Genomic DNA, 19,081 nt, shown 5'->3' on the forward strand with positions numbered 1-19,081 from the left:
AGTCATGTAGGCCGAAGTGAAGTCCAGCTTTGTGAACAGCTTTCCACCTGCCAGCGTGGCAAAGAGGTCCTCCGCTCTCGGAAGCAGGTATTGGTCTTGCAGCGACTCTCGGTTGATGATGGCTTTGTATTCGCCACAAATCCTAACCGAGCCATCTGCTTTGAGGACAGGAACGATGGGACTTGCCCAGTCAATGAATTCAACGGCCGAAATTATGCCCTCTCTGAGCAGCCTGTCCAGTTCACTTTCAATTTTCTCACGCATCACGTACGGCACCACTCTGGCTTTATGGTGCATTGGTCTGGCGTCCGGAGTGATGCGTATCACTACTTTAGTGCCCTTGAACGTTCCGACACCGGGTTGAAAGAGTGACTCGAATTTTTGCAATACCTGCGAGCATGAACTTCGCTCCACGGATGAAATGGCGTGCACATCCCCCCATTTCCAATTCATCTCAGCTAGCCAACTCCTCTCCAAAAGTGCGGGGCCATTTCCCGGAACAATCCAGAGTGGCAGCCGGTTCGGTAATCCATTATGCGTTACCATCAAGTTTGCACTGCCCAGCACTGGGATGATCTCTTTGGTGTAAGTACGTAGCTGCGTCTCAATGCGCTCCAGTTTGGGCCTGCTAGCTCTGTGTGGCTTTAGTCTCTCAAATTGTTGGGCTCAAAGAGTTCATGAGTGACTGCCTAGCTCCCATATCCAGCTCCATGTGCACCGGGATGCCATTCAGTAAGACTTTCATCATCATGAGTGGCGTTTTAGTGTATGAGCTGGGACGTCAGCCACATGAACTCTCTGAGCTTCAACATCCATGGTTGTTCCCCAGGCCTCATCCTGCATTACAGACCCCTCGTCTGGTTTCTTGCAGACTAGCCTTGCTACTGCCTTTTTGCACATCCTAGCCAAGTGTCCACTGACATTACAAATCCTACAGGTATGACGCTGGAACCTGCAGCTTTTGGCAGTGTGTCTACCCCCACTTCTCCAACATGAGCTGAGATTGCTGTTAACAAAAGGACTATCCCCAGGCATTCCTCTCTGATGGCCCGTTTGGCTGTTTCTAATCACTCTGATGGAGGGTGTTAATGGTCCCATCATGGGATGCATTGTTCCTCGTGATGGCGTGAATTGCCGATCCCTTTTCCATTGTCCCTGTTGCAGGCCCACCCTGGAGCTTGTTGCTGCCTGGGCGGTTTCGAATTGTCCTTGCCTGCCTGCGGGGTTCTGTATCACTTTTACAACATTAACTCCCTGGTTCATCGCAATGTTAAAACTAGGGCTGTGTGCGTAAATTAGCTTGGTCTCCTCTTCCCATGCCATAAAGGTCTGAGCTATCAACACCGCCCCTTCTAAAGTCACGTCCTTAGTCTTTATGAGCTTCCTGAAAATGCCGGCATGGTTAATGCCCTCGATGAAAAAGTCCCTTCACATCTCCCCCCTGCAGGTATCGGAGAACTTACAGAGACTGGCCAAACGCCACAGTTCCGCCACGAAGTCCGAGACGTTTTGACCCTCCCGACGCTGGTGAGAGTAGAACCGGTGCCGGGCCATGTGTATGCTACTTGCCGGCTTGAGATGCTCACTGATCAGCTAGCTGAGCTCTTCGAAGGACTTGTCCGCTGGCTTTTGGGGTGCGAGCAGGTCTTTCATCAGCGCATACGTCTGTGGACCACAGCTGGTCAGTAGATGCGCCCTCCGCTTGTCAGCCGCTGTCTCTTCCAGCCAGTCCTTTGTGACAAAGCTCTGCGGGAGTCTTTCCACAAAGTCGTCCCAGTCCTCACCCACACAGTAACGTTCCTCTGTGCCACCGGTGGCCATCCTCGTGGTTCAGTGATTCCCGTTTCTCATCGCCAGATGTGGTGTCTCTGCACCTTGTTACAAACTCACACGAGGCATGTACATATCAGAAACGGTCACTCAGTGACCTTCACTTTATTCCCAGGACCAAGGAGTGCTGACCCTGGGTGGGACCTCCCCTTTTATACCTGGAAACCCAGGTGAGGAGTGTCTCCCACAAGCTCACCCACTGTGGTCAGGGTGTGCATTTCAAGGGTACAGATACAGTGTGCATGAGTTACAGTTACATAACTATTGTCATTGCAAGATGGTGAAATACATGACAGGCTCCTCCGACAGTTCAGCACTCTCTCAGCACTGCACTGGAATGTCAGCCTCAGGAGTGGGACTTGAACCCACAACCTTCTGACGCAGTGGCGAGAGTGCTACCAATTAAGCCATGACTGATTCTTCTCTCAAGAAGGAACCACAAACAGAGAGGAGTAATGGCCATACAAATAACTCTTCATCAAGCTCAGTGTAATTTCATAAGGAGGAAAGCTGGGCGATCAAAGCTGGAACTCCCTGGGTGAAAAGGAAATAGAGATTAAAATAAAACAAAAAAAGGAGGTTTATGAAAAATGTCAGGTACAGAATGCAATAGAAAACCAGGCAGAATACAGAGAGCGCAGGGGGAAATTGAAAAGGGATATAAGAAAAGCAAAAAAAAAAGTACGAGAAAAGATTAGCAGGTAGCATAATAGGAAATGCAAAAATATTTCATAAACATATAAAAAGTAAGAGTAGTTAAAGGAATTGTGGGGCATTTAAGGATTAAAAAAAGAAAATCTTGTGGAGGCAGAGGGCATGACTGAGGTACTAAGTGAGTATTATGCATCTGTCTTTAATGAAGAGGATGAAGTTAATATTGCAGTAGTGGTGGGGGAGTAGAGATATTGGATAGGATAAAAATAATTAGAAAGGTGGTGCTGAATAGTTAAAGAATCACCCGGTCCAGAAGGGATGCATCCTAGGTTGCTGAGGGAAACAAGGCTGGAGATAGCAGAAGCTCTGACCACCATTGTTCAATCCCCCTCAGATATGGGGCAGTCAGGTCATAGGCGGTCCCTCAAACGAGGATGACTTGCTTCCACACCAGAAGGTTCATAGATGTTTGAATGGAGGACCCGATGTTCCAGTCCTGAACTCCAGGGGTGGAAGATGCCTGTGCGTGGATTTTTTTAACGTGTGGTGACCGTTGCACATCAGCCTCCACAATGGGGTCAGTGCCAGAGGACTGGAGGATTGCAAATGTTACACCCCTGTTCAAAAAACGGGAAAGATATAAACCTGGTAAGTACAAGCTGTTAAGCTGTCAACCTTCTTCCTTCTCTGGTTCAAACAACACGTTTCAAGTAAGCACGAGACTTTGTAGTGGAGAATATGGAACATACTTTTGTAATATATTAACCGCCCTCTGAAATGGCCTAGCAAGTCACTCAGTTGTAACAAACCATTATGAAAAACAATAATAATGTCAGAAGTGGGGATGCTCGCTGATAATTGCAGTGTTCAGTTCCATTCGCAATTCCACAAATAACGAAGCAGTCCATGCCCGCCTGCAGCAAGACCTGGACGACATTCAGGCTTGGGTTAATAAGTGGCAAGTAATATTTGCACCACACAAATGCCAGATAATGACTGTCGCCAACAAGAGAGAGTCTAACCACTGCCCCTTGACATTCAATGGCATTACCATCGCCGAAACCCCCACCATCAACATCCTAGGGGGTCACCATTGGTAGAAACTTAACTGGACCAGCCACATAAATACAGTGGCAACAAGAGCAGGTCAGAGGCTGAGTATTCTGTGCCAAGTGTCTCACCTCCTGACTCCCCAAAGCCTTTCCACCATTTACAAGGCACAAGTCAGGAGTATGATGGAATACTCCCCACTTGTCTGGAGGAGTGCAGCTCCAACACTTACGAAGCTCGACACCATCCAGGACAAAGCAGCTCCTTTTGATTGGGACCCCATCCACCACCTTAAACATTCACTCCCTCCATCACCAGCGCACCATGACTGCAGTGTGTACCGTCTCCAAGATTCACTGCAGTAATTCGCGACCTCTACCACCTGGAAGGACAAGGCAGCAGGTGCTTGGGAACACCATCATCTGCTATTTCCCCTCTAAGTTACACACCATCCAGTCTTGGAAATATATCGCCGTTCCTTCATCGGCACTGGGTTAAAATCCTGGAACTCCCTCCCGAACAGCACAGTGATGGTAAAACACCTAGAGATCAATGTTCCCTGTAATTTTGTTTGACACCACGAGACACCTTTAAGGGGCTGCACAGGTCACTCAAGATACCGTGCATGCACGGTTTGCCTCATTGAAAAGCTGGCAAGCCGGCTACGCGGACTTGTATGGCCTTGCTGCTTACAGGGAACATTGCTAGAGACCGTTGTCGAGGACAAAATTAATTCTCATTGAATTAAGCATGGGTCAATAAGGCACAGCCAGCATGGATTTGTTAAAGATAAACCATACCTGTGTGGCCTGATTGAGTTATTTGATGAAGTAACAAAGAGGGTTAATGCAGGTAGTGCAGTAGATGCTGAATATTGTTGTGTATTTGGACTTTCAAAAGGCATTTAATAAAATCTTACCTAACAGATTTATTCAGAAAATAGAACCAGATGGGACAATGGTAACTTCTCCTTAGAGCAGAGAAGGCTAAGAGGAGATTTGATCGAGGTGTTTAAAATCATGGAAGAGTGAATATAGAGAAACTGTTTCCTTTGGCTGACTGATCGATGACCAGAGGACACAGATTTAAGGTAATTGGCAAAAGACCCAGAGGCCATTGAATACATTTTTTTACTTGACGATTGGTTAGGATTTGGAATGCAGGCCCTGATATGGTGGTGGAAACAGATTCAACAATAACCTTCAAAAGGGAATTAGATAAATACCGGGAGGAGAAAACATTTCAGGGATATGGAGAATGGGCGATTGTTCTTTGAAAGAGCCGGCACTGACTCGATGGGCTGAATGGCCTCCTTCTGTGCTCTACTGTTCTATGATTCTATAAGTCTATGATTCACCCTTCACTTTTCAGTACACTGAATCTGGCAAGCAGAAACAGTATTCAGAAATGTCAAATTCAAACCTGGAGTATTGAACATCAGCAGGTCCTTTACCTCCTCAACCTGTTCATTCTCGTCGTTAGTATGCTTGGAGCACAGCACCTGCCTGATTCATTAAGAAGATAAATATAAATACATTGATGTATTTGTACCTCCAATTTTTCCTCTTAGGGTTTGTGGGAGCTGTAGATTGAGTGGCATGTACATATTACTTTGAAGAGGCACCACATACTATTAAACCTGAAGCACAAAGTACAACATTAAAATCAAAGCACATAATCTGTCATCCAATAAAAACACACCAAGCCCATTAAAATTCAAAGACTGAAGGGTACCATTGACTTTGACACATTCAAGGTTATGTGCTGCTGCATAAAGCATAGATTTTGGACTTGATTCATCAAGGCCTCTGATTTTGAGATGCAGCACTGGATTCTCGTCTGAATTTCTGTCTCCTTAATCTTCTAGTCCTTGCCCTCTCCACCCTCACCTCCAAAAAGAATGAGGAGCTCATGGACTTCTTTGTCACTAAGGTTGAGACTATCTGTTCAGCTGCCTGTGCCACATTCCTCCCTTCCCCTTGCCCGCCAAGAAAAACACTGCCACCCCCACCAACCACCCGAGCCCAGAACTCTCATCTTTCTCTAGTTTCTCTCCGATCTCCCTCATGCCCTCTCTTGTCTGAAACACACCTCCTACTCTCGCAACCCTATTCCCACTAAACCGTTCACCACATGACTTCTCTTCCTGGCCACATGAGAGCTGATATGGTAAATAGTTGCCTCTCCTCAGGTATTATTAACACCCTCCCTTTCAAATCTGCCATAATCACCCCCCTCCTCAAAAACCCCACTCTTGACAATGCTTTCCTTGCAAACTACTGTCCCATCGCATTGAATGTGTTGTCACTCAACTTTTCTGTAAATTCAAGTTTAACTGCCTCCAATCAGGTTTTCACCTCTGCCACATCACTGCATCCTCCCGAATCAAACTATGACTGTGGTGCACTATCCATCCTCATCCTTCTCAACCTATCTGCCAGATTTGACAAGGTTGGCCACACCTTTTTTCTCCAACACCTCTCCTCCATTGTCCAGCTTAGTGGGAATGCCATTGCCTGGTTTCATTCTTCCTGTTATGTCTTGAATAAAGAGTCAGACTAGATACTGCAAGCTCAAAGTAAGGTATGACCGTAGTCCTTTATTACAGATCTCAGAGTGCCTCTCCAGCCTGTGAGACCTCCTTATATACCGGTGCTCCCAAGGGATTGTGGGATTCCTTGGAACTCCAGGGGATAAGCCCTCTGGTGGTTAGACATGGTATTTACAGGTTTATTTTACATACATAACAACACTCCTCCCCCGCCCCACCACCCCCAGAAGTCAATAGTGTAACTATTTACAATGCGAGTCGATCTGGGGCCTTCCTTTCTGTGGTTGATCATCTCGGTGCAAATGCTGATTTTAGTGAGTCATTTGTTGGGCCCTCGCTGGGCTGCTGCGCAGCTGGCCTTGCTGGGCTGCAGTGTTTGGTGAGTCCTGCTGGGCTGCTGCGGGTGATGGGTTCTGCTTCGTGGTCAACCGCTGGGTCAGTTGACACTTGTGTGTGTGTGTTGGAGGGTTGAAAAAAGTAGAGTCTTTTGTGGGTTGTTCTGGCTAGTCCGTAAATCTGAGTTTGGTTTGGTCCAAGTGTTTCCTGCAGGTGAGTGCCTTTGAAAGTTTGACCACAAACATCCTACTCCCCTCTTTGGCCAAAACAGTGCCAGGAAGCCACTTGGGACCTATCCATAGTCCACAAATACAGGATCATTTATCTCAATTTCACATGACACATTTGTGCGATTATGACATGTATTCTGTTGAAGCCGCCTGCTCTCTACCTGTTTGTGCAGATCAGGGTGGACTAACGAGAGCCTTGTCTTAAGTGCCCTTTTCATGAGCAGTTCAGCGGGAGGGACCCCAGTGAGCGAGTGGGGTCTTGTTCGGTAACTAAGCAGGACTCGGGATAAACGAGTCTGCAATGAGCCTTCACTTACCCTTTTCAAGCTCTGCTTGATTGTTTGAACTGCTCATTCTGCCTGACCATTAGACGCTGGTTTAAACGGGGCAGATGTGACATGTTTGATCCTATTGCGGGTCATGAACTCCTTGAACTCGGCACTGGTAAAGCACGGCCCATTGTCACTTAAAAGGACATCAGACAAGCCGTGCGTGGCAAATATGGCCTGTAGGCTTTCAGTGGTGGCAGTGGACGTGCTTGCCGACATTATCTCACATTCAATCCATTTGGAGTACGCATCTACAACCACTAAGAACATTTTTCCCAAGAATGGGCCTGCATAGTCGACATGAACCCCAGGCACGGTTTGGAAGGCCAGGACCATAAACTTAGTGACACCTCCCTGGGTGCATTGCTTAACTGGGAACATGTATTACATTTGTGCATGCAGGACTCCAAGTCTGCATCAATACCGGGCCACCACGCGTGGGATGCCTGGGTGGGTGCTGTGGAGATCATTAATGAAAGTGTCCCTGCCCTTTTTTGGTACCATTACCCGATTACCCCACAGGAGGCAGTCTGACTGTATAGACATTTCATCTTTGCACCAATGGTACGGCTTTATTGCTTCCAGCATCTCTAACGGGACACTAGACCAACTCCCGTGGAGCACACAGTTTTTTACGAAGGACATTAAGAGGTCCTGGCTTGTCCAGGTTCTAATCTGTCGGACGGTAACAGGTGATTGCTCACTCTCGAATGCTTCCATTACCATAACTAAATCTGCGGGCTGTGCCATATCCACCTCTGTGGTGGGCAGTGGCAGCCTACTGAGAGCATTGGCACAGTTTTCTGTGCCTGGCCTGTGGCGGATGGCGTAGTTGTATGCGGACAACATGAAATAGGAGGTGGGTGGGGTGGTTTGACCCATCCACCTCCACGGAGGTGTGTGGGGTTGCTGACCCATCCATCTCCATGGCACGAACCTGGTATTGCAGTACTTCCAGGAACGGTGCAGTGGCTCTAGGCCTTTTGGCTAAGAGCATTGGCGTAGAGTGATCCTTGATGTGTGCAAGGTGACCTCTGGCGTTTGTAATCTGACAAAGAATTGGAAAGATTGGCTACGAAAAATTTAAAATAAAAAAAAAAACATGAGCACCCATCTCTGGATGCAGGCCGATGCATTCGTATTTATCCCCTTTCAGAAACGAGGGATATAAGCAGCTTATGGTCGATTTCCAATTCAAATTTGAGCCTGAACAGATATTGACGCATTTTCTTTACCCGGTAAACACACGCTAACACTTTTTCGATCAGACTGTAGGCCCTCTCAGCTTTAGACAGACTTCTGGATGCATAAGCAACCGGTTGCAATTTCTCAAATTCATTAGCTTGTTGCAATACACACCCGACCCCATACGACGACGCATCACATGCTAGTACCAAATGCTTACATGGGTTGTACAACACAAGCAATTTGTTTGAACATAACAGCTTCCTAGCTTTCTGAAAGGCATTTTCTTGGCTATTATCCCATACCCATACATCTCCTTTACGCAGTAAGGAGTGTAGGGGTTCTAACAATGTGCTAAGACCCGGTAAGTAGTTACCAAAATAGTTCAGGAGTCTCAGAAACGACTGCAGCTCCGTCGTGTTCGGTGCGTTCTTGATTGCCTCCATCTTGGAATCGGTGGGCCTGATGCCGTCCGCCACGATTCTTCTCCCCAGGAACTCCACTTCAGGTGCCAGGAAAATGCACTTCAAGCGTTTGAGCCTGAGCCCCACATGATTAAGCCGAATAGGAAGCTACCAGTGCCACGTGCTAGTCAGAGTAGAAATAGCAGGATAGTTCAGATGAATACATGGCTTGAGGAATGATGCAAGAGGAAGAGATTCAAATTCCTGGGACATGGAACCGGTTCTGGGAGAAGTGGGACCAGTACAAACCGGACGGTCTACAGCTGGGCAGGACTGGAACCGATGTCCTAGGGGGAGTGTTTGCTAGTGCTGTTGGGGAGGATTTAAACTAATAGGGCAGGGGGATGGGAACCAAGCAGGGAGACAGAGGGAAGTAAAATGGGGTCAGAAGCAAAAGGTATAAAGGAGAAAAGTAAAAGTGGAGGGCAAAAAAATCAAAGGCAAAAATCAAAAAGGGCCACATTACATCATAATTCTAAAAGGACAAAGAGTGTTAAAAAAACAAGCGTGAAGGCTCTGTGTCCCAATGCGAGGAGCATTCGTAATAAGGTGGATGAATTAACTGCGCAGATAGCTGTTAACGGATATGATGTAATTGGGATTACAGAGCCATGGCTCCAGCGTGACCAAGGCTGGGAACTCAACATCCAAGGGTATTCAATAGTCAGGAAAGATAGACTGAAAGAAAAAGGAGGTGGGGTAACGTTGCTTGTTAAAGAGGAGATTAACGTAATAGTAAGGAAAGACATTAGCGTGGATGAGGTGAAATCTGTATGGGTAGAGCTGCGGAACACCAAATGGCAGAAAATGCTAGTGGGAGTTGTGTACAGACCACCAAACAATCATAGTGAGGTTGGGGATGGCATCAAACAGAAAATTAGGGATGCATGCAATAAAGGTACAGCAGTTATCATGGGTGATCTACATAGAGATTGGACTAAAGAAACCGGTAGCAATATGGTGGAGGAGGATTTCCGGAAGTGTATAAGGGATGGTTTTCTGGACCAATATGCCGAAGAACCAACCAGAGAGCTGGCCATCCTAGACTGGGTGTTGTGTAATGAGAGAGGATTAATTAGCAATCTTGTTGTGCGAGGCCCCTTAGGGAAGAGTGACCATAATATGGTAGAATTCTTCATTAAGATGGAGAGTGACACAGTTAATTCAGAGACTAGATTTCTGAAATTAAAGAAAGGTAACTTCGACGGTATGAGACGTGAATTGGCTAGGATAGACTGGCGAATGACACTTAAAGGGTTGACGGTGGATAGGCAATGGCAGACATTTAAAGATCACAGGGATGAACTTCAACAATTGTACATCCCTGTCTGACATAAAAATAAAACTGGGAAGGTGGCTCAACCGTAGCTTACAAGGGAAATTAGAGATAGTGTTAAATCCAAGGAAGAGGCAAATAAATTGTCCAAAAAAAGCAGCAAACCTGAGGACTGGGAGAAATTTAGAATTCAGCAGAGGAGGACAAAGGGTTTAATTAGGAGGGGTAAAATAGAATATGAGAGTAAGCTTGCAGGGAACATAAAAACTGACTGCAAAAACTTCTACAGATAGGTGAAGAGAAAAAGATTAGTGAAGACAAATGTCTTCATTTTAGTCAGAATCAGGTGAATTTATAATGGGGAACAAAGAAATGGCAGACCAATTGAATAAATACTTTGGTTCTGTCTTCACTAAGGAAGACACAAATAACCTTCCGGAGATACTAGGGGACTGAGGGTCTAGCGAGAAGGAGGAACTAAAGGAAATCCTTATTAGTCAGCAAATTTTGTTAGGGAAATTGATGGGATTGAAGGCCAATAGATCCCCAGGGCCTGATAGTCTGCATCCCAGAGTACTTAAGGAAGTGGCCCTAGAAATAGTGGATGCACTGATGGTCATGTTCCAACATTCTATACACTCTGGATCAGTTCCTATGGACTGGAGTGTAGCTAATGTAACCCCACTTTTTAAAAAAAGGAGGGAGAGAAAACGGGAAATTATAGATCGGTTAGCCTGACATCAGTAGTGGGGAAAATGTTGGAATAAATTATTAAAGATATAATAGCAGCGCATTTGGAAAGCAGTAAGGGGATCAGTCCAAGTCAGCATGGATTTATGAAAGGGAAATCATGCTTGACAAATCTTCTAGAATTTATTGAGGATGTAACTAGTAGAGTGGACAAGGGGGTACCAGTGGATGTGGTGTATTTAGACTTTCAAAATGCTTTTGACAAGGTCCCACACAAGAGATTAGTGTGCAAAATTAAAGCACATTGTATTGGGGGTAATATACCGACATGGATAGAGAACTGGTTGCTAGACAGGAAGCAAAGATTAGGAATAAATGGGTCTTTTTCAGAATGGCAGGCAGTGACTAGTGGGGTACCGCAAGGTTCAGCAATATACATTAATGATTTAGACAAAAGAATTGAATGTAATATCTCCAAGTTTGCAGATGACACTAAGCTGGGTGGCAGTGTGAGCTGTGAGGAGAATGCTAAGAGGCTGCAGGGTGACTTGGACAGGTTAGGTGAGTGGGCAAATACATGGCAGATGCGGTATAATGTAGATAAATGTGAGGTTATCCACTTTGGTGGTAAAAACAGGAAGGCGGATTATTATCTGAATGGTGACAGACTAGTAAAAGGGGAGGTGCAACAAGACCTGGGTCTCATGGTACATCAGTCATTGAAAGTTGGCATGCAGGTACAGCAGGCAGTGAAGAAGGTAAATGGCATGTTGGCATTCATAGCGAGAGGATTTGAGTATAGGAGCAGGGAGGTCTTACTACAGTTGTACAGGGCCTTGGTGAGGCCACACCTTGAATATTGTGTACAGTTTTGGTCTCCTAATCTGAGGAAGGACATTCTTGCTATTGGGGGAGTGCAGCGAAGGTTCACCAGACTGATTCCCGGGATGATCGGACTGACATATGAAAAAAAAACGGATCGACTAGGCTTATTTATATTCAATGGAATTTAGAAGAATGATGGAGATCTCATAGAAACATATAAAATTCTGACTTGATTGGACAGGTTAGATGCAGGAAGAATGTTCCTGATGCTGGGGAAGTCCAGAACCAGAGGTCGCAGTCTAAGGATAAGGAGTAAGCCATTTAGGACTGAGACAAGGAGAAACTTCTTCACTGAGAGTTTTGAGCATGTGGAATTCTCTACCACAGAGTTGTTGAGGCCAGTTCGTTAGATATATTCAAAAGGGAGTTAGATGTGGCCCTTATGGCTAAAGGGATCAAGGGGTATGGAGAGACAACAGAAATGGGATACTGAAGTGCATGATCAGCCATGATCATATTGAATGGTGGTGCAGGCTCGAAGGGCCGAATGGCCTACTCCTGCACCTATTTTCTATGTTTTTATGTTTTCTATGTCCTTCTAGGTGATAGAGGTCATGGGTTTGAGAGGTGCTGCTGAAGAAACTTACCTTAGCAACCCTTGTGAAGTCATGGACCACTTCTGGCACTGTGTGGAAGTAGCACTAACTGCCTTAGGTACCTCCCTCCATATATACTGCACCACCTTCTTGTGAGGTTTCCTGCTCTCAGTGCCCACCAGACTTCATGTTCTGGTCATCACTGCTGTCAAGAGGACTCCACAAGAGCTCTTCCAGCTGTTGACACCCTCAAGGTTGCTACTCTGTCAGATATTTAGGCCACTGTTGTCTGCTGCTCTCGAGAAACACATCCTCATGCGGCAGAGAGAAGGTCTGGCCGGCAGTAAGCCGGAATTTTTTTGTGGGCCTAGGAGATGCACTCCTGGCCCAAAGCAAATAAATGTTCAAAATGCGCTCGGCTGTTTTGTGAATTGCCTCCAACATTCCGTTTAAGGACTGCTTGTTAGGCCGCTCAATGCCTAGCACAAGTGGACAGAGCATGCATGTTACATACTCTGCCCATTTATAGCTGAAAATCGCAATCGGGTTCTTGCAACCAGTGTGGGACCCTAACTTGCATATTTAAGCAGCTTCTTGCTGGAAAAAAGGCAGACGGGATGCTCACTCATCTAAAGTCCACTTGAAGATTGCATCAGGTGGGCTTTGGGCATTAGTGGGGTGGGCAAGCGGCCCTCTCCCCATATTCACACTGCTGACCACCCTTTTTCCGACAAGAAAGTGGTGACCTGTAGTTGGAAATTTCCCCCAGTACGTTTTGCTAATCATTAAATGTTCAATGAAATCCGTTGTGCAGTAGTAAAATATTGTGCCGTAAGATTAATCACTTTATAGGATAGATGCTCTCAGTGATTAGCTTCGTGAGTTTAAAGTTTCACTAGTTAAACCAGATAACAAAAGGATCAAAGTGTTACAGAATAGCCACAGCGCTGATTAATAGTTGGAATCAGTGGGCTAGAATTTCCTGGAAAGTTGTGTCACCGTACCGGCACATCCACAACGCACACCATTACTATTTTCAGTAAATGATGTCGTGCGTGACTCATGCCATTACTTACGCCACGCCAAAATTTCCTAAGGCTCTTGCGCCACTCCACATGGAACAGTTGAATGGCTCATTATCATAGCTCCGCCTCCATTAAAAATCAATGACAAGATCGACTTTGCTGAATTAAAGCCACTTAGACTGTTGCAGAATAATGTTGATAGGGTGAATATAAAGGAATCACAACAGGAACTCCTTTTAAAAGAGGCATGATCGCCTCTGGGTATTATAATGCAGTTGCTAGCTCAATTCTAAATGTTTGTGATCAAACTGATCAAAGCACAGCCTACCTTTTTGAAGGTTTAATGAAATGCAAATGTGAATGTTATTTATACTGATTTCATGCACTGCTAAATACTGCAATCGAAAAAAGTAGGATAATCCAAGAAACACTGAAATTTCCTCGGGGACGGGTGGATGTCTATTTTCTGCAATGCTTTGAAAATTACTTTCTGGTGAAGTAAAGCATTCTTCTTAAAAATCCACAGGTCCCTGCCATAGCCTCATGATACAACACGAGAGCGTTGTAAGATAAGAATTGTTTGTTCTTGTTGCAATATTTATTCTATATTTTTCCCTGTTTACCACTTTTAGTAATTTGCTACTGGACATAAATAAATGTTGGCTAGAGGCAGCAACCTAATTGAATTAGACGCTGCTGTAGTTTCACGAATTTAATAATGATTTGGTCCGATTTACAATGCAATTTTTGACAAAGATTGCAACTAACTCTCTTTTGAAAACAAACAATAAACTAAGATTAGAGAATAAGTAGGTTAACTATAATTGACATTCCGCTCCCACCGAGTGATTCATTTTACAATCTAAAGGTTGAAATTCCCGCAGAAATCAATGAATTCTTAACTAACCATTGGCATTACTGCTCCTGATCCTCGCTGCGGCGTATTCTAACTATTCTTCCAGTGGATTGCGGCGTGAATTCACCACTGAAAGATCAGAGAGCACATAGAAACATAGAAACATAGAAAATAGGTGCAGGAGTAGGCCATTCGGCTCTTCTAACCTGCACCGCCATTCAATGAGTTCGTGGCTGAACATGCAACTTCAGTACCCCATTTCTGCTTTCTCACCATACCCCTTGATCCCCTTAGTAGTAAGGACTACATCTAACTCCTTTTTGAATATATTTAGTGAATTGGCCTCAACAACTTTCTGTGGTAAAGAATTCCACAGGTTCACCACTCTCTGGGTGAAGAAGTTCCTCCTCATCTCGGTCCTAAATGGCTTACCCCTTATTCTTAGACTGTGACCCCTGGTTCTTGACTTGCCCAACATTGGGAATATTCTTCCTGCATCTAACCTGTCTAAACCCATCAGAATTTTAAACGTTTCTATGAGGTCCCCTCTCATTCTTCTGAACTCCAGTGAATACAAGCCCAGTTGATCCAGTCTTTCTTGATAGGTCAGTCCCGCCATCCCGGGAATCAGTCTGGTGAACCTTCGCTGCACTCCCTCAACAGCAAGAATGTCCTTCCTTAGGTTAGGAGACCAAAACTGTACACAATACTCCAGGTGTGGCCTCACCAATGCCCTGTACAACTGTAGCAACACCTCCCTGCCCTGTACTCAAATCCCCTCGCTATGAAGGCCAACATGCCATTTGCTTTCTTAACAGCCTGCTGTACTTGCATGCCAACCTTCAATGACTGATGTACCATGACACCCAGGTCTCGTTGCACCTCCCCTTTTCCTAATCTGTCACCATTCTGATAATAGACTGTCTCTCCGTTTTTACCACCAAAGTGGATAACCTCACATTTATCCACATTATACTTCATCTGCCATGCATTTGCCCACTCACCTAACCTATCCAAGTCGCTCTGCAGCCTCATAGCATCCTCCTCGCAGCTCACACTGCCACCTAACTTAGTGTCATCCGCAAATTTGGAGATACTACATTTAATCCCCTCATCTAAATCATTAATGTACAGTGTAAACAGCTGGGGCCCCAGCACAGAACCTTGCGGTACCCCACTAGTCACCGCCTGCCATTCTGAAAAGTCCCCATTTACTCCTACTCTTTGCTTCCTGTCTGACAACCAGTTCTCAATCCATGTCAGCACACTACCCCCAATCCCATGTGCTTTAACTTTGCACATTAATCTCTTGTGCGGGACCTTGTCGAAAACCTTCTGAAAGTCCAAATATACCACATCAACTGGTTCTCCCTTGTCCACTCTACTGGAAACATCCTCAAAAAATTCCAGAAAATTTGTCAAGCATGATTTCCCTTTCACAAATCCATGCTGACTTGGACCTATCATGTCACCTCTTTCCAAATGCGCTGCTATGACATCCTTAATAATTGATTCCATCATCTTACCCACTACCGATGTCAGGCTGACCGGTCTATAATTCCCTGTTTTCTCTATCCCTCCTTTTTTAAAAAGTGGGGTTACATTGGCTACCCTCCACTCTATAGGAACTGATCCAGAGTCAATGGAATGTTGGAAAATGACTGTCAATGCATCCGCTATTTCCAAGGCCACCTCCTTAAGTACTCTGGGATGCAGTCCATCAGGCCCTGGGGATTTATCGGCCTTCAATCCCATTAATTTCCCCAACACAATTTCCCGACTAATAAGGATTTCCCTCAGTTCCTCCTCCTTACTAGACCCTCTGACCCCTCTTATATCCGGAAGGTTGTTAGTGTCCTCCTTAGTGAATACCGAACCAAAGTACTTGTTCAATTGGTCCGCCATTTCTTTGTTCCCCATTATCACTTCCCCTGATTCTGACTGCAGGGGACCTACGTTTGTCTTTACAAACCTTTTTCTCTTTACATATCTATAGAAACTTTTGCAATCCGTCTTAATGTTCCCTGCAAGCTTCTTCTCGTACTCCATTTTCCCTGCCCTAATCAAACCCTTTGTCCTCCTCTGCTGAGTTCTAAATTTCTCCCAGTCTCTGTGTTCACTGCTATTTCTGGCCAATTTGTATGCCACTTCCTTTGCTTTAATACTCTCCCTGATTTCCCTTGATAGCCACGGTTGAGTCACCTTCCCTTTTTTATTTTTAATCCATGCGGTCTCTAAATGTCTGCCATTGCCCATCCACAGTCAACCCCTTAAGTATCATTCGCCAATCAATCCTAGCCAATTCACGCCTCATACCTTCGAAGTTACCCTTCTTTAAGTTCTGGACCATGGTCTCTGAATTAACTGTTTCATTCTTCATCCTAATGCAGAATTCATTAGCACAATGGCCTAATTGATTGCATTCGTCACCAATATCGCCATTGCAGTGAATAATGGGGATGTGGGACTAAGTACTGCTGCTCTTTCAAAGAGCCACCTGCACAGGCACGACAGGCCAAGTGGCCTCCTTCAGTGTTGTGAGTGTCTATGATTCAATGAAGTTATTATCAAAGATTACATTTCAGCATTGAACTCTGGCATACATTTTGTACATAGAAATCAAAGACAGCCAACCAGAATGTACTTGGGAATGGGAAGAGGGTGACACAATGGATTAGCACACTGCCTTTTCACCTATGCCACCAGAGCTTGAATCCAGCTCAGACTGATGAGGTATGAGTCTCCTCTCTCTGATAGATGTATGGGCCTTTGTGAAATCTGTTTTGGCAATGCCAACACAGTCTCAGTAAACAACAACAACAGCTTGTATTTATGTACCGCCTTTAACATAGTAAAACGTACCAAGACGCTTCACCACAAGACAAAAAATTTGACACCGAGCCACATAAGGAGAAACTAGGGCAGGTGACCAAAAGCTTAATGAGCGTCTTAAAGGAGGAAAGAGAGATAGAGAGGCGAAGAGGGAATTCCAGAGCTTAGGGCCGAGGCAACAGAAGGCACGGCCACCAATGGTTGAGCGAGTATAATCAGGGATTCTCAAGAGGGCAGAATTGGAGGAATGCAAATATCTCGGGGGTAGGGGTTGTGGGGTTGAAGATAGGGAGGGGCGAGGCCATAAAGTGATTTGAAAAGGATGAGAATTTTAAAATCGAGGCGTTGCTTAACCGGGAACCATTGTAGGTCAACGAGCACAGGGGTGATGGGTGAACGGGACTTGGTGCGAGTTAGGACACGGGCAGCTGAGTTTTGGATCACCTCAAGTTTACGTAGGGTAGAATGTGAGAGGCTAGCCAGGAGTGCATTCTTCTTAACAATTCTACACAAGTCAGCATTCATTTTGTCACCTCATTTGGAATCAGTATAAGGAACACTATTGTCAGAATCGGAAAAAAAATTACTATTGCATGAATTTTACTAGGAAACAGTAGAAAATGCAACAAACTAGGTCATATGTGATTTGGGACTGACTGATACTGTCAGTAGAGTTGAAAAGTGTCTCCTTCCATCGAATTGATGTGTTTCATATCAATGAACTCAAACTATCATCCAAAAACATTTGCTTAAGAACGTGAAGTAGTAAATTAATTCTATTTCTTACTCTTTTTCTCTCCACAGTCTCGCATGGGGATCATTCACTTGTTGCATGGCAGCCTCTGTCACCACGCTGAACTCATACACTAAAACTGTCATAGAGTTTCGGCACAAGCGGAAACTCTTCGAGCAAAGCCTCAGAGAAGAACAGATGTTCATCGATTGCGAGGCTATCAACTATTTTAGAGAAAGATCAATTCAGTCAATCTCGAGCTCAATGGAAGTCTTCGTAGATCCTGCCACAAGCACAACTAAATCACTGATGCCAGAGACATCGGTGGACTTGCGTGAAATCCCAGAGGTATTAGGGGAGGACCAGTGTTAAAGCAGTTCCATCCGATGCTGCTGCCTGGAGAGGCAATAGGTTCAGTATAAACTCCCTATCACATGTATACACTGAAATAAGCATAAAGATTAAACTGCACTGTCCCTTTTGTCAGTGTACATCAGCTGTATTGATGTTTAAAATTATTTGATGATTGGGAAATAATGACACAAAACATCAATGTATAAATTGCTTAGAACTGTTAACGTTTTTACATTTTTAATAAGGCTATGTAATATGTTATTCCAATGTGACATTATTTATTTTACTTTCAACCAAATATGTAATGATACAATATATATGTCCCAAATTGTATCATTATTATACATTTAACGCACATCAATGTTTTTAATGTCCATCTTAAATAAACATCCAACCTTCTTTATTCTCTTAAGTCTACTTGTTGACTGAATTCTTAAGCACAGAGATTGATTTTATATTCGTAATTATTGGTAATACTAATGCCTCCTCAGGAGTGCATTTGTTTGCTCATGTGCAAGGTCGATACTCCAGTTGCTTAATTATTCCTGATGTTCAATTAATCATTTTAATCAAATTCCTGAATAATATTCCTTCTACTGCACCTCTATACCAAGATTGTTATTTTATAGCATTGCCCTCAGGGTAGAATGGCCATGCAAAATTCTTGTGGAAATTAATAGACATCCAATCGAAAAAACACCACAACCTCAAAAGGAACAGCCAGCCAGAATCAGGTAGGAGGAATGCTCACCCATTGGTAAGGCAAGTGCCATCCTCCCAGTATTTTATTTCAGCATTACTAGTGAAAAAAGTCCATTTGTTGCACCACACACCGAGACTATTCTGGAGACCCTGGCTGATGCGTATTGTCGGGCACCTCCAGATCTGTCCAGGCACCTGAAGTACATCTTCAACATGCCGATGGCCTGTTCAATCTCACATCTGGTGGTGATGTGGCATTCATTGTAGCGCTATTGGGCCTCAGTGTTGGGATTTCTGACTGGTGTCATTAGAAAAGCTTGCAATGGGTATCCCTTGTCACCGAGCAGACACCCCTTAAGTCTGCTTCCAGGCCCGAAGAGATCAGGGAGCTCGGACTGCTGCAGGACAAAAGCATCAGAGCAACTGCCTGGGAATCTTGCGCATACCTGCATAAACTTCTTTTTGTGGTTGGACACCAGCTGCACATTGATGGCGTGGCAGCCCTTGCAGTTGACGAGTACTCCTGTCCAACTTATAATATAATTTTTTTAGTGGTAATGAGA

At 44.8% G+C, this 19,081-nt stretch overlaps 1 protein-coding gene across 1 annotated transcript in view; it reads left to right on the top strand.

Moving 5' to 3' along the window:
* The window catches only part of gsg1l (gsg1-like), a 275,343-nt gene extending 257,386 nt beyond the window's left edge, over positions 1–17,957 (top strand). Inside the window, exon 5 of the mRNA XM_070856777.1 lies at positions 17,534–17,957. Coding sequence (XP_070712878.1) covers positions 17,534–17,834 — 301 coding nt within the window. The 3' untranslated portion in view covers positions 17,835–17,957. The remainder of the gene's footprint in view (positions 1–17,533) is intronic.
* The last annotated feature ends 1,124 nt before the right edge of the window (positions 17,958–19,081 follow it).

Source organism: Pristiophorus japonicus, chromosome 15 (genome assembly GCF_044704955.1).
Source record: "Pristiophorus japonicus isolate sPriJap1 chromosome 15, sPriJap1.hap1, whole genome shotgun sequence".
In the NCBI taxonomy this organism is placed as follows: domain Eukaryota; kingdom Metazoa; phylum Chordata; class Chondrichthyes; family Pristiophoridae; genus Pristiophorus; species Pristiophorus japonicus.